Source organism: Theropithecus gelada, chromosome 6, assembly GCF_003255815.1.
Source record: "Theropithecus gelada isolate Dixy chromosome 6, Tgel_1.0, whole genome shotgun sequence".
Classification (NCBI taxonomy): Eukaryota; Metazoa; Chordata; class Mammalia; order Primates; family Cercopithecidae; genus Theropithecus; species Theropithecus gelada.
The window spans coordinates 145474095-145487817 of record NC_037673.1 but is presented as its reverse complement, the minus strand read 5'-3'; the positions used below and the strand labels follow the sequence as shown (position 1 = coordinate 145487817).

The following is a 13723-nucleotide window of genomic DNA, read 5'->3' as shown; positions in this document are numbered from 1 at the left end:
AGGTTCATCCATGTTGTCACATGTATCAATACTTCATTACTTTTTATGGCCGAATAATATTTTGTTGTACTGATATGCCACATTTGTTCATTCCTTCATCAGTTGATGGACATTTGAATTGTTTCTGCTTTGTGGCTATTATGAATAATGCTGTTGCAAACATTCATGAACAAATTTTTGTGTGAAGAAGTGTTTTCATTTCTCTTGGGTAAACCTAGGAGCAAAATTACAGAGTCACACGGTAATTCTATATTTAAACTTTTGGGGACCTGCTAGGTTGTTTTTAAAAGTGGCTGCACTATTTTTCATTCCTGTTAGCAATGCATAAGGGTTCCAATGTCTCTCATCTTCACCACCACTTGTTAGTGTCTGTCTTTTTAAATTTTAGTCATCCTAGCGGGAGTGAAACTGTATCTCATTGTGGTTTTGACTTACATTTTCCTAATGACTAAAGATATTGAGCATCATTTCATGTGCTTCTGGCCCTTTGCATATCTTTGGAGAAATGTCTATTCACTTGTCCATTTTTTAAATTGGGTTGTTTGTCTTTTGATTTTTGAGTTGTAAAAATTCTTTATATATTCTGGATACAAGTCCCTTATCAGATATATGATTTACAAATATTTTTTCCCAGCCCATGGTTTGTCTTTTCACTTCTTGATCCCTCATAGAATGAGTTGGGAAATATTCCTTCCTTTTCAATTTCTTGAAAGAGTTTGTGAAGGATTGGTGTTAATTCTCCTTTAAACATTTGATGAAATTCACCAGTGAAGACTTCTAAGTCTTGACTTACCTTTGTAAGGAGTTTTTTTGTTTTGTTTTTGAAAATTGCTAATTCAATATCATTAGTTGTTGTAGGTTTATTTAGATTTTCTATTTCTTTTGGAACAGTTTTGGTAGTTTTTGTCTTTCTTGGAATTTGTCCATTTCATCTAAATTAACTAATTTGTTGGTATACAATTGTTCATAGTATTCTTTTATAATCTTTTTATAATTTCTATAAAGTTGGTAGTATTGTCCACTTTAATTCCTGAGACTCTTCTCTCTTTTTATTCTTGATCAGACTAGCCAAAGATCTGTCATTAAAAACAATTTTTAAACAAATTAAATGTTGGCTTTATTGATTTTTTTCTATTCTCTATATCACGTATTTTTGCTCTCATCTTTATTATTTCCTTTCCTCTGTTTGCTTTGGGTTTACTTTGTTCTTTTTGTCTAGTGTCTTAAGGTGGAATATTAGGTTATTGATTTGAGATCTTTTTCTCTTTTAATATAAGCATTTACAGCCATAAATGTTCCTCTGAGTTTTGTGCCTATGCCATTTTATATATTTCAGTATGCTGTGTTTATTGTCATTCATCTGAAAGTAGTTTCTAATATCCTTTGTGATTCTTCTTCAGTTCACTGGTTATTTAGGAGTATGTTGTTTAATTTTCACGTATTTGTGAATTTTCCAAATTTCCTTCTGTTACTGATTTCTAATTTCATTTCATTGTGGTGGGAAAACAAACTTTGTATGATTGTATTCTTTTTACATTTGCTGAGATTTGTTTGGTGGCCCAACATATGGTCTATTCTGAAGGATGTTCCATGTAAACTTGAGAAGAATGTGTATTCTGTTGTTCGGTGTAGTCTATAAATATCTTTTAGGTCTAATTAAATTTTTTTATTTCCTTGTTGTTCTTATGTCTAGTTCTTCTATCCATTATTGAAAGTGTGTTATTAAAATCTCTAATTGTTGTTGAGTTGTCTATTTCTCCCTTCCATTCTGTCAGCTTTTTCTATATGTATTTTGGGGCATTGTTATTAGGTGCTGCATGTATGTTTATAATTATACCTTTTTGATGGATTGAGTCTATTATCATTATAAAATGTCCTTCATTGTCTTTAATAACAATTTTGATCTTTTTATCTGATATTAGCATAGCCACTCTAGCTCTCTTTGATTACTGTTAACATGGTCTATACTTTTAGTCTATTTGTGTCTTTGAATCTAAAATATGTCTCTTGTAGGCAGCATATAGTAGAAACATTTTCTTTCCTCTCTGTTCTTCAATGTTTGTCTTTTAACTAGAGTGTTTAATACATTTACATTTAATTACAAGTAAGACAGGATTTATGTCTGCAATTTTGCTATTTTTTCTCTATATTAATAGCTTATATCTTTTTGTTTTTCTATTTCTCCATTACTGCATTCTTTTGTGTTAAATAGATTTTTTCTTGTATATTATTTTAATTTCTGTGTTATTTCTTATCCTGTATTTCTTTCAGTTATTTTCTTAATGGTTACTCTGGGATAATAATTAGCTTTTTTTAAAAAAATAAAAATCTTAGCCGTTTCCTGATCATGCCCACAGCTCTGCACATGCATGTGGTCTTCTAGATTCCCAGGAATATGTTAGAACTTTTAAAACTTTTTATGGACCTCTCATTTCCCAACTTTTCCTCTTGTGTGTGTGTTGGTTTTTTTTGACCTTTTCTTGTTTGCTCTGAATGTTTTCACCACCTAAGGCAGTGACCATATTAAACAATTGCTGATGATTATTTTTGACATATGCCTCAGGGAAAACGCTGTTCTTCACTGAGTGAGCTCTGAGTGAGGTTAAATGAAAACAAGCCCTGTGAGCAGAGGCTTCCAGGGAACTTCCAAACAGATCAAACAGTAACAGTTCCCTGGGGATGGAACTTTGGGGGATTTCAAGCTCATTGTCTCCTTCAGTGGTTGCTAGGTTGCTGGTTTTTCCAGCTACCATTATTGTGAGGCTGTTGGTTTTTAAGTGTACCACAGAGCTAGAGACAAGCAAGATGTCTCTCAGGCAAGTTGAAAAGCAATGAAGCTCACTTTCATAACAAGATTCAGCCGTTTTCCTGAATAAACACTCCTTGCAAACCTTTGCTTAATATCCAGAGTTCTGAAAAATTTTATTTAGATAATTATTGCCTGTTCTCATTGCTTTTATAGAGGAGTAAATTTTTGGAAATTTTTACTCCATTGTTCTGTAAATTGATCTAGATTATGATTTTTAATTTGAATAGTTTATAGTTTTAAACTCCAAGATTACTATTTGTACAATTGGGAGGAAATAAATATCTACTTTTCCTTTACCACTAATATGAGTGATACTGAATGGAAGATTGGGAAATACTTTAGGTGTTAGAGGAAACCCCTGTACACATAAGGTCATTGTCCCTTTGCAGAATGGCCAGTTCAACGAAGAAAACATGCTGTGATGCTGTATTTATTTAGCATGTGTAAATCACCTTTTCCTACAGAACACTTAAAAAAATATAAAAGAACAAAGACCAACTACAGATGCAGATAAACGGGTGTTTCTATGTACCTGGGGGTGGTTACTGTAAATTAGCACTAAGCTTCCTGGTAGCTGAGTAAAAAGGGGAAAGCTGTATGAGGTTCTCACTGTCTGACAAAAGAACATAAACACATGTATCTGTTGGAGCAATTTTTTTCCTGGCACAGATTGCTTAGGAGGAATTTATTAAGTGGGTCTTGATGTAATGGACAGATTTCTTCAACTAAATTCCCCTCTAGGGATTTGCATTCTCACAAAGCTCAAAGCCACAGCAAGCAAAGGCAGGAAGTGTTCACTGGAAGAAGCGGCAGGCTTCTGTAGGGGCAGGTTTGGAGGGAAAGAAGACAATGCTTTCAAGCAAAGGATGGGGGTGATCTGTCAGGGAAGACTTTATCAAGGCAGTAGCATTTGAGGAGGCCCTTGAAGGATAAGTAATATTTTGAAAAGTGGAGAAGGGTAGGTTTTAGGTGGAGGGAATAGCAGTAGGCATGGAGAGGTCAGGACACATTTGAAAGACATTTTGTAGATTTAACAGATAGGTTTTGGTGATCAGTTGGCTATGGGTAGTGACATGGTTTGGCTGTGTCCCCACCCAAATCTTATCTCGAATTGTTGCTCACATAATTCCCATGTGTTGTGGGAGGGGCCTGGTGGGAGGTAATTGAGTCATGGCATGGTTTCCCCCATACTCTTCTCGTGGTAGTGAATAAGTCTCATGAGATCTGATGATTTTATAACAGGAAACCCCTTTTGCTTGGCTCTCATTCTCTCTCTTGCCTTCTGCCATGTGAGAAGTGCCTTTCACCTTCTACTGTGATTGTGAGGCCTTCCCAGCCACATGGAACTGAGAGTCCATTAAACTTCTTTTTCTTTATAATTTACCCAGTCTTGGGTATGTTTTTATCAGCAGTGGGAAAATGGACTAATATAGGTGCAATGAAGACTCAACTTCTTCCCTAGAAGGAGATATTGAGGTTGGTGGGCATGGGGGCGGGGGGTTACATTGGGCATCCAGATCTGTACAGTGAACATCCGTAGTGAAAATGATGGCCATAATAGCCTTCAGTGCGCATGCATTGTTTACTAAGTCATATGTAAATCTCAGGACCACCTTGTGAAGTAGACAGAATTGTGGAAATTGAGAACTAAAGAAGCCAAACAACTTGCATGAGACTTCCCAGCAGGGATTGATATCCAAACAGTGTGAATATAGAGCAGGGTTAGCAAGCTTTTTAAATAAAGAATCATATAGCGTTTTAGGCCTTGTGGGCCATATGATCTCTGCCACAAGTACTCCACTCTGCAGTTGTAGTATGAAAATAGATAATACATAAATGAATAAATGTGGCTGTGTTCCAATAAAACTTTATTTACAAAAGCAGATTGAAAGCTGTATTTGGCTCATGGACCATAGTTTAACAACTCCTGATCTAAAATGCATAGTCTTAAGCACTCTATGTATTCTGTCCACCCAGCCAATAATTTTTGCCTTAGACAAAAGAAATAGGTATGGAAGGCTATAGAGTGCAACCTTGTAGAATTGTATGGCGGGACCTCGTTTTTCATCAGTCTGTCCCCTGCCTGCCACAGAGGGTCCAGACAATTTCACCACTTGGTTTCATTGGTACTAGCTCAGATCCTTGACTTCTCAATTTTACGATCTCATGCTGCCTTTTTACTGATTTTAATCTCTCTTGTTTGAAAGATTTTCTCTAGGGTTTAGAAGTGGGTTATAGTGTGTGTGTGTTGGGGAGGGGGGTGGTTGGTGGGGGGGCACAGGCAGATATTGAAAACTTTGTCCCAGCCTTCAGGTTTTTACTCTGGGACACTTTTCTCTCCCTTTGTGTAATATCTGCAGGATCATGCCTTCTCTGCCTTCCAGGGGACAACTACAGAATTTAGTTTGATAAAGGCTTGCAATCTCTCAATGGGAGGGATCTTAGGGAGTCTTGTCTTCTGTCTTGAGGTGATACAACACAGACTGGCCATAGAACTGAGCCAGATGGGGTCCATGAGAACTCTGTGGCTCTATGAAATCTATTAAATCAATTCAACAAATATTTACTGAGCATTTACTATCGCCCAGGCACTGTGCTAAAAACTGAACAAGGGTGATAATAGTTCCTGAGCTCACAATAACAGAATAGTACAGAAAATAAACGTATAAATAGCCACTAAAGGTGTCATATAAATTGTGGTAAGTGCCACAAAGGATGTGCATATTATTATTTTTAGAAAGAAGGGATGCCTTGTGTATAATAGGTCCTCTCAAAATAATGATTAATTCTGTGCATGTGAATACCACAGTAGCCTAGCAGCCATTGCTCCTGGCTTCTATTCTTATATTTATGCTTCTTATTTTTCTGGAACTGAAAAAAGTGCTATGTTTTAAAAAATATAATTAATATGTTAATCCCTAACACAGAAGCAATTCTTTCCTCATTTTTGTTGTAAATAAGGAAAGAATTGCTTTTCCTGAAATGTCCTCATCTGATCACAAGGCTATAATGTACACTACCACCCCAGTTTCACACATGAGGAGACTTTGTTCAAGGTTTAAAATAGCTTATGTCTTTTAAAACATCAGGATTTTTAAAGTGGTAAATGAAACAAAAGTCTTCCCAAGTGCTGATATCTGAGCCAGGAATTAGGCACTGCTGGAGGGTGTAAATGTAAGGGTCTGGGTCAGACTCTGAGAGTTAGATCCTGGTTTAAACAGGGTTTATTACTTGGTCCAAGATAGTTACCCTTACCAAGTCTTTTATTTTTTTTCTATTAGTAAAATGAATATAATAATAGTACTGATCTCTTGGGGCTGTTGTGATGATTACATGAGATTTTGCATGTAAAGTACCTAGTATACACTAAGTGCTCAATAGATGTCCGGTAATAATACTGCATTGTTACTATTAGAAGACAAAGCAGTTGAGACATCAAAATAAGGCTTTGGAAACGTGCGGGAAAACTTAGATACGTTTCAAAAGACAAATCCAAACAACAACATCCTACTGGATTTCTTTATTTGCAAAATTGACTAAGAATTCTAATGGCTTGGGGTTTCTGTGAGGATTCAATGAGAAAATGCCTACTGAAAGTATATATCCAACGCCTCACAGAGTCAGTCCTCAGTTTTTGGCCATCTTTATCATAAAAATAGGACAAGATCAATTAGCAGAGGTTGGGCTTTGGACAGAGATCAGACAGACTCATCCAGGCAGGGCAGGGATCCGGGAAGCCCCAGCAGGGGGTGGTAAGAGGAAGTCTGGAAATGCAGGTGTATTGGGGTCACTTGGCCATGGACTGGTGGCTGATGTTCAGGCAGGGAAGAAGAAACAAAGACAGCCCCAGAGACTGAACTTGAGGACAGGAAAAATGAGAGAAAGAGATGAGTCAAGACTGGAAAGGAGAGGAGATAACATGCTGGAACACAGGCACAGGAGACCCAGAAGTACACAAGGCTGACGCAGTGCTGGCCCACCAGCAGTGCTCCTTGCTTCTTTGGCTTTGGAAGCCAAACCAAACCTAGAGTCTGCGGGTGGTGGCTGGAGGAATTGGCATGCTGGGCCATCTGGTGCTCAACTGGTAGATGACACTGCTTGGCCACTGGCAGATGTAAAGTAATGGGGGTCAGTGGTGATAGGAAGGAACCAAGGAAGCTGGACTACTGCCCAGTTTTAGACCACGAAAGCACTTGTTTCTTACTGGAGATCATAGATCATGGGCAAGTCTTGGTGAGAGGCAGTGCCTTTGGAAAATCTTCCATTTGCAAGGAGTCTCAATGGTGCTGTGTGAGCCACCAGGTCTCCGTAAGTCTCGCCTTCCCCTGATGGGGTGTTCCTTGGAAAGAAATAGAGATCTCCTCTCTTCCACAGTCATAATGAACTCAGAGGGAGAAAGTACAAGAAGCAAATGCTGGCTCTGTCAGTTGGCCTGTCTGTAATAACCTAAATCTTGTTCCCTGAAGGTCTGGAGAAAACAACTATAGTAGCCCAAGGGCATCCCAGAACAGTAAATGGTAATGTAAAAAAACAGAGCAGGAAATAGGATGAGGATGAGATTTATGGGTCTTGTCCTCATCAACTGCTCCAGTGAGAGTGAGGAGAGCTGTGGAGGTCAGGCCTGCTGAATCTGAACCCGGCTTGAGTTTGCAGGGTACAAAGTGGGGAGAGAAAGGCAGGGCTTCCTATAGTGAAAGATGCCTGTGGTTACTGTAGCTGAGCCGAGGAGGTTGGTGATCACTGCAGCATGGTGTGGAGTTTTTCAGCCCATTGCATTCTCAGAGGAAGTTTCACATTTTAAAACCTGTGAAAGGGTAGCCAGGGCCCATCTGGGATGTCAATAAATCTCATGTTAAGAGCAGGGCAGAAGAGAAAGCTTGAGTTTTTTCTTTCTGTTTCTTACAAAGGCCAAGTGCCTGGCACTCTCTCCAGAAGGCCAACAGCTGCCTCATTGCCAATAAGGATCTGGGCCTTAGGAGTTGAGAGCAATGCTTGTTTCCCTCATGGTGCACAAAGGGGCCTGGCAGCTGAGAGGTCTGTGATCAAGTGGTAACCACGTTTGTTGAGGACTTTCTACTTAAGTGTCCACAGATGTGGTTGATGATGATCAGTGTTTCTGGGAAGAGTTGCGTGGTTTGCTGCAGTGGTTCTCAAACTTCGCTATGCAGGAGTGTAACCTGGGTGTGTCTCAGGAATTCAGGTTCCTGGATTGCAACTGTAATGAATCTTTTTTAGTCAGCCTGAGGTAGTTCTGGGGTGGGGGTTCTGTGCTTTGAATAAGGTCCCTAGGAAATGCTGATGCAGGTGGGCCACAAATCATGTTTTAGGAAATATGAGTGTTATGGGATGAGTCCTAGGCTGCTACTCAGAAGGGAGTTCTGGCCTTGGATCTTCCCCTAATGTGCTGTGCAAACATATGTAAGTTATTTCCCATTTCTGGGCTTGTTTCCTCTATAAAATAAGAATATTGGACTAGATTGGCAAGTCTCAAGCCAAACTGCACGACAGAATTACATGGAGAACTTAGACACAGTGCTTGTGCCTGAGCCATATTCTGAGAGCCCGGTGCTCAGGCTATCACAACGTTGCAACACACTGGGAAAGAGTGTGGCAGTGTACAAGTTTAAAATGCTTCCAGGTGACTCTAGTTGTTGCTGGGACTGAGAACTACTACCTAGATGATGCACAGTGTTCTTTCCTTGTTTTTGAGCACTGAATCGTCTGTGAGAAAATATATTACCTATGTCTCATTTCTTCATTGGTCCCTCCATTGTCGTGGAGGGAGAGTTTTCTACAAAATACAATTTTCCAGATAATTAAAGGGCACCCGTTAAGCAGCAACCTGTTAAAACTTTCACCCTGCTTTGATTTTCTTTATAAACAAAACATCAAAATCTTTCTGATGACTTAAAGTTACCACTGTTGTCACTCACTCATGCATTCACTCAATAGGTATGCGTTTGGTGTCTACTTTGTGTTAGTAACTGTAATAGGTCATTCTCATACTGCTAATAAAGACATACTTGAGACTGGGTAATCTATAAAGGAAAGGATGTTTAATGGACTCACAGTTCCATATGGCTAGGGAGGCCTCACAATCATGACTGAAGGCAAAGGCAGAGCAAAGGCACATCTTAAATGGCAAAAGAACTGCCTTCTATACAACCTTCAGATCTCGTGAGACTCACTATCATGAGAATAGCAGCATGCGGGTAATGGCCCCATGATTCAATTACCTCCCACCGGGTCCCTCCCACAACATGTGGGGATTATGGGAGCTACAATTCAAGGTGAGATTTGGGTGGGGACAGAGACAAACCATTGCAATAACATAACACCAAAAAAGGTTATAGAGCAGTCAAAGGGTTGATGGACCATGCATCAGTAATAATAATAATTATAAGTGATCTTTAAACATTCATCAGGTGCCAAGGACATAAAAGCACTCTAGTTTTATCTCATTTAATCCTCACAACAATCTGCTCAGGTGGGCACAATTACAGGCCTGTTTTACAGGTAAGCAAACCAAAGCAGGAAGGATCCTGTACGTTCTCAAAGTCACACAGCTGATTGGGGTAGAGCTGGGATTCAGTCAGGCCCACCTCCCTGTGTGATGTGGGACGTGGCTGTTCCCGCTCGGAGCTTCTGTTTCATTCTGTGCTGAGTGGACCCTGAGGGCTCTTTGAGCCCTAGCACCTCACAAGTTCATGTCTGTCCCCAGGTCTCTCAGGAGGTCACTCACATGCATCAAGGAGAGCCTGCGTATCTTCATTGACCTGGGGGAGAGAGACAAGGCTGCCGAGGCCTGGCTTGGGGCGGGGCGACTCCACTACCTCATGCAGGAAGACGAGCTGGTGGAGCTGTACCTGCAGGTAGGCCTCCTGCAGAGCTCTCTGGGAGTTGTTGACTTGGGTCATATGGGGAGGCAGCTGTACCCTCCAAATTGACCAGCTGGAACCAGAGAGGAATGATGTTCACCCTCAGCCCGTGGAGAGAGCGTCAACACTGGGCTGCTCCCTGAACACGTGGTGGAAACCAGGGTGGTCCGGCAAGCTGAGTACAGGTAGCAAAGGGCCAGTCGCTGAGACCCATATATACATGTGCACCCTGGGAGGATGTGAGGGGAGACTGACATATCACCTGTAACGTCACTTGTCCCATTAAGTATACCCGTCTTTCCAAAGCTCAACATACACCTTGACTTTAGGGTTTTGCTGCGGTTTGAGGCAAGGTTGGTGTGTAGGTGGGGTATTAACAATATTATTCTCTTATTTTTTTGTTGGTTTGCATACTTTTAATATCAGAGATGTGGTACAGTGTAGTGGTTAAAAGCCTAGGCTTTGAAGAGAGAAAAGCCTAGAGTCAAATCCCAGGGCCATTACATATGGACTGACTGCGTGACTTTGGGCTTGCCACATGACATCTCTGGGATTCAGTTTCTTTATGGGGGAACTGAATGCTGTCTTTTAGCATAAGGATTAGTAAAACAAAAATTTATATATCTCACTTGCATAGTAGTAAATGCATAGTAAGCATTTATTAAGTGCTCAGAACTTAGTAAATGTTTAATACATGATATTTTAGTGTTTTATTACTATCTGTACAATATTGTACTGTGATGATATGTAAGATGTTTAATTCTACAAAAATGTACCAATTTATGTTTCTTTCCCATGTTTTGTTTTCTCTCTTTTTACTTCTCCTTATACTAGCACATAAACTTGCACAAATTCACTTCTACTGAGACTTAATAATGGCTGCATAACACTGATTGCATGCTTCCTATGCACGGGAGACTTTGCTAAACACCTCACTTGCATGATGTAGTTTAACCCTCATTATAAATGCAATAGGAGTTTCCATTATAATTTCCATTTTACAGATGAAGCCCAGAGAGGCTGAGTAATTTGCCCAAGGTGATACAGCTGGTAAGTGGTGGAGCTGAGAACTGCACACAGTGTGACGTAGAGCCTTCACTCTCAGCCTTTATGCCATCTGCCTTGCGATTTAAGGGCTGAAAGCATTTCCGGAGCGCAGACAATTCAGTCTTCTCCTTTCATGTTGTGGGAGACTGAAGCCCAGAGGGCACTGTTTCGATTGTGCATTGTTTTGGTGGTCCTGACTCCAGGATTCCATCTCACTGGCCCCCTCTCTCTCTGTAGCTGCCCATGCAATAACACAGCAACTGCAGCATCTTGCCCCAGCGATGAAATGTTCACTGGCCAGAACTGGTCCCAGGCCTCACCCAATCCCAGGCTGCCACCTAACTGATGTTGTGCAGGGTCATTTCCATAGAATTGAATCATTCTGGACCTGAAGCTATTTGAGATCCTGTAACTGCTGCAGATGCAGCAGTATATTCTTTACTCTTCAACTTCCTTAGCACATTTGGTGTAGATGCAATCCAAAATAGCTTGCTAGAGATAAAGAAGCTCTGGAGGCTAGTGTATTGGGATGGAAGACACCAACATTTGTTTGCCAGTGACTATTGGCGTGAAATTGGGGAGGTTCTGTTTTCTTTCAGAGCCACACTATCTCCATCTGGAAAGTGTAAGGTGTTGAACTGGATCATTATTTTTCCATTTCAGTTATTTACATATTAAATTTATGGTTTTGCTATACACATGTACCATCTATACCATTGTTTACTTCTTCTTCTTTGACTCAACATCAAATCAGTGTAGCTTTTTTTACACTTAGCCTTATTCTACACAATACTATCTAAAGTTGCAGGTTGGATGTACTATTAGTTTTTCTTTTTTTCTAAAACACATTAAAATAAATACTTAACTAGTAAAACAAAATGTTTTTCTATATACCATTAAAAATAATCTAGCACCACCAAAAGCAATCTCTCATACCAGGATGGGGAAATGCCAGACTGGAGAATCTCTAAAGTCCTCTTACCAGCCTTATGAGTGTGAAGACCAATTTAGGATTTGGGGGACTTTAGCAGAGGATTAATTGATTTAGGTGGTCTGCATCTTAGCTCTGCCAGTCCTGTGGAGGTCTGGAAGCTCTCCTCTCTGCCTTTAACAGCTGTCTCTGTCCCCACTAGGCAGCCATCCAGACAGCCCTGAAGTCAGAGGAGCCTTTGCTGGCTCTCAAACTTTATGAAGAAGCAGGTGATGTGTTCTTCAATGGGACCCGCCACAGGCATCATGCAGTAGAGTACTACAGAGTAAGTCCAAGCTGTGCAGTTTGCTGAGACAAGTCCTGGCACAGGCATGGGCAGGGTCAGGCTGGACTTCGACCTGGGTCCCTCTTCTCCTCTCTTGCTTGTATTTCATTTTTCTCTTTCTTGTCCAGTGCCCACCTACTCACCCTCTCTTCAATCTAGCGGGAGCTCAGGGAAGGTTCTGATAAACTTAGTCATTCTCAGGCTTGATAAGTTATCCTTCCTGGGATAATACATCAAAATAATTGAGTCCAGGAGTTCAAGACCATCTCGAACTCTTGGGTGCATGGTACTTTACAGTTTGCAGCACACTTTCGAGTTTACCAGTGTTTCCCACTTACTACTGGGAGTGCGGTGGGAGATTATTTAAAGGGTTATGTAGATGAGTGCTTTTGTTTGATCATATTTTTAATAAGCATGTATTAAAATATATATTTTAGGCCGGGCGCAGTGGCTCACGCCTGTAATCCCAGCACTTTGGGAGGCCGAGGTGGGCGGATCACCTGAGGTCAGGAGTTCGAGACCAGCCTGACCAACATAGTGAAACCCTGTCTCTACTAAAAATACAAAAATTAGCTGGGCATGGTGGCACCTGCCTGTAATCCCAGCTACTTGAGAGGCTGAGGCAGGAGAATCACTTGAACCTGGGAGGCGGAGGTTGCAGTGAGCTGAGATAGCACCATTGCACTCCAGCCTGGGCAACAGGGGCGAAACTCCATCTCAAAAAATATATATATATATCTTTTTAAATTAAAAACATAATGTGAGCTCATTAAACCTATGATTTCAGATAGTATTGCAACGCATGAGGCAAGAAAAAGAGTTGATGTTAAGAATAACACAAATTAAATGAATGTCCAGATATTAAGCGGATATGTCAAAGATTGTGATTGTTTTTCATCACTGACTGAAGTTTAGGAATTCTCATTATCTAATTTGATCCTAAAATTTTATTCATTCAGATATTCATTTATTTATTTGTTCAGTTGTTTATTCAGTCATCAAACGTTAGCAAACACCCAGTCTGTGCCAGGCACTGAGCTGGGTGGAGAAGAACAGGGAACGCATCTCTGACTATTGAGGGGCTTATTTTCATATGCATTTTGTAGATGAGAAAACTAAGGTTCAGAAAGATGAAGGGATTTGCCTGAAATTCTATCATAATAAAAACATAGAAATGACCACTTTTTGAGATATTCCCACACTGTGTGTACTCATGTGTGCTTCATAGATAGCGCCATGGATGCTATCCACAGGGATGCACAGCTGAGAGCACACAGCTGAGAAGGGAACGACTTTCCACGTGACCTTGGGAAAAGCCACTTCCCTTTTCTGCTCCAGGTTTCCCCAATTTTAGGAGGCCCAATGCCCTCTACTTCTTTAAGATCTGGGCAAAACATCGTGAGCAAGGTCCAGGAGAGAGTTGAGTAAAGGCACACAAGGAAACATGGCTGACCCCCGTTTGTTTTAGTCCACTGCCATCCCCCAACCCCTGCCTGTAGAAGATAAGCCTCCTAGCTATGGTATGCACTGATGATTCCTAGCTAGACTAAGGTTCCTTGGGCCTCTGTTCTTAGGCTGGAGCTGTTCCTTTAGCAAGGAGGTTGAAGGCGGTGAGAACTGAGCTCCGGATTTTCAACAAGCTGACAGAGCTGCAGATCAGCCTCGAAGGCTATGAGAAGGCTTTGGAATTTGCCACCCTGGCCGCCAGGCTCAGCACAGTCACAGGTTGGTGG

General features: G+C 40.7%; 1 protein-coding gene across 1 annotated transcript in view; it reads left to right on the top strand.

Moving 5' to 3' along the window:
- SH3TC2 (SH3 domain and tetratricopeptide repeats 2) overlaps nucleotides 1-13723 on the top strand; it is a 61698-nt gene that overhangs the window by 40175 nt on the left and 7800 nt on the right. Inside the window, exons 13-15 of the mRNA XM_025387745.1 lie at nucleotides 9531-9681; nucleotides 11868-11990; nucleotides 13565-13715. Of these exons, the coding sequence (XP_025243530.1) occupies nucleotides 9531-9681; nucleotides 11868-11990; nucleotides 13565-13715 (425 nt within the window). The remainder of the gene's footprint in view (nucleotides 1-9530; nucleotides 9682-11867; nucleotides 11991-13564; nucleotides 13716-13723) is intronic.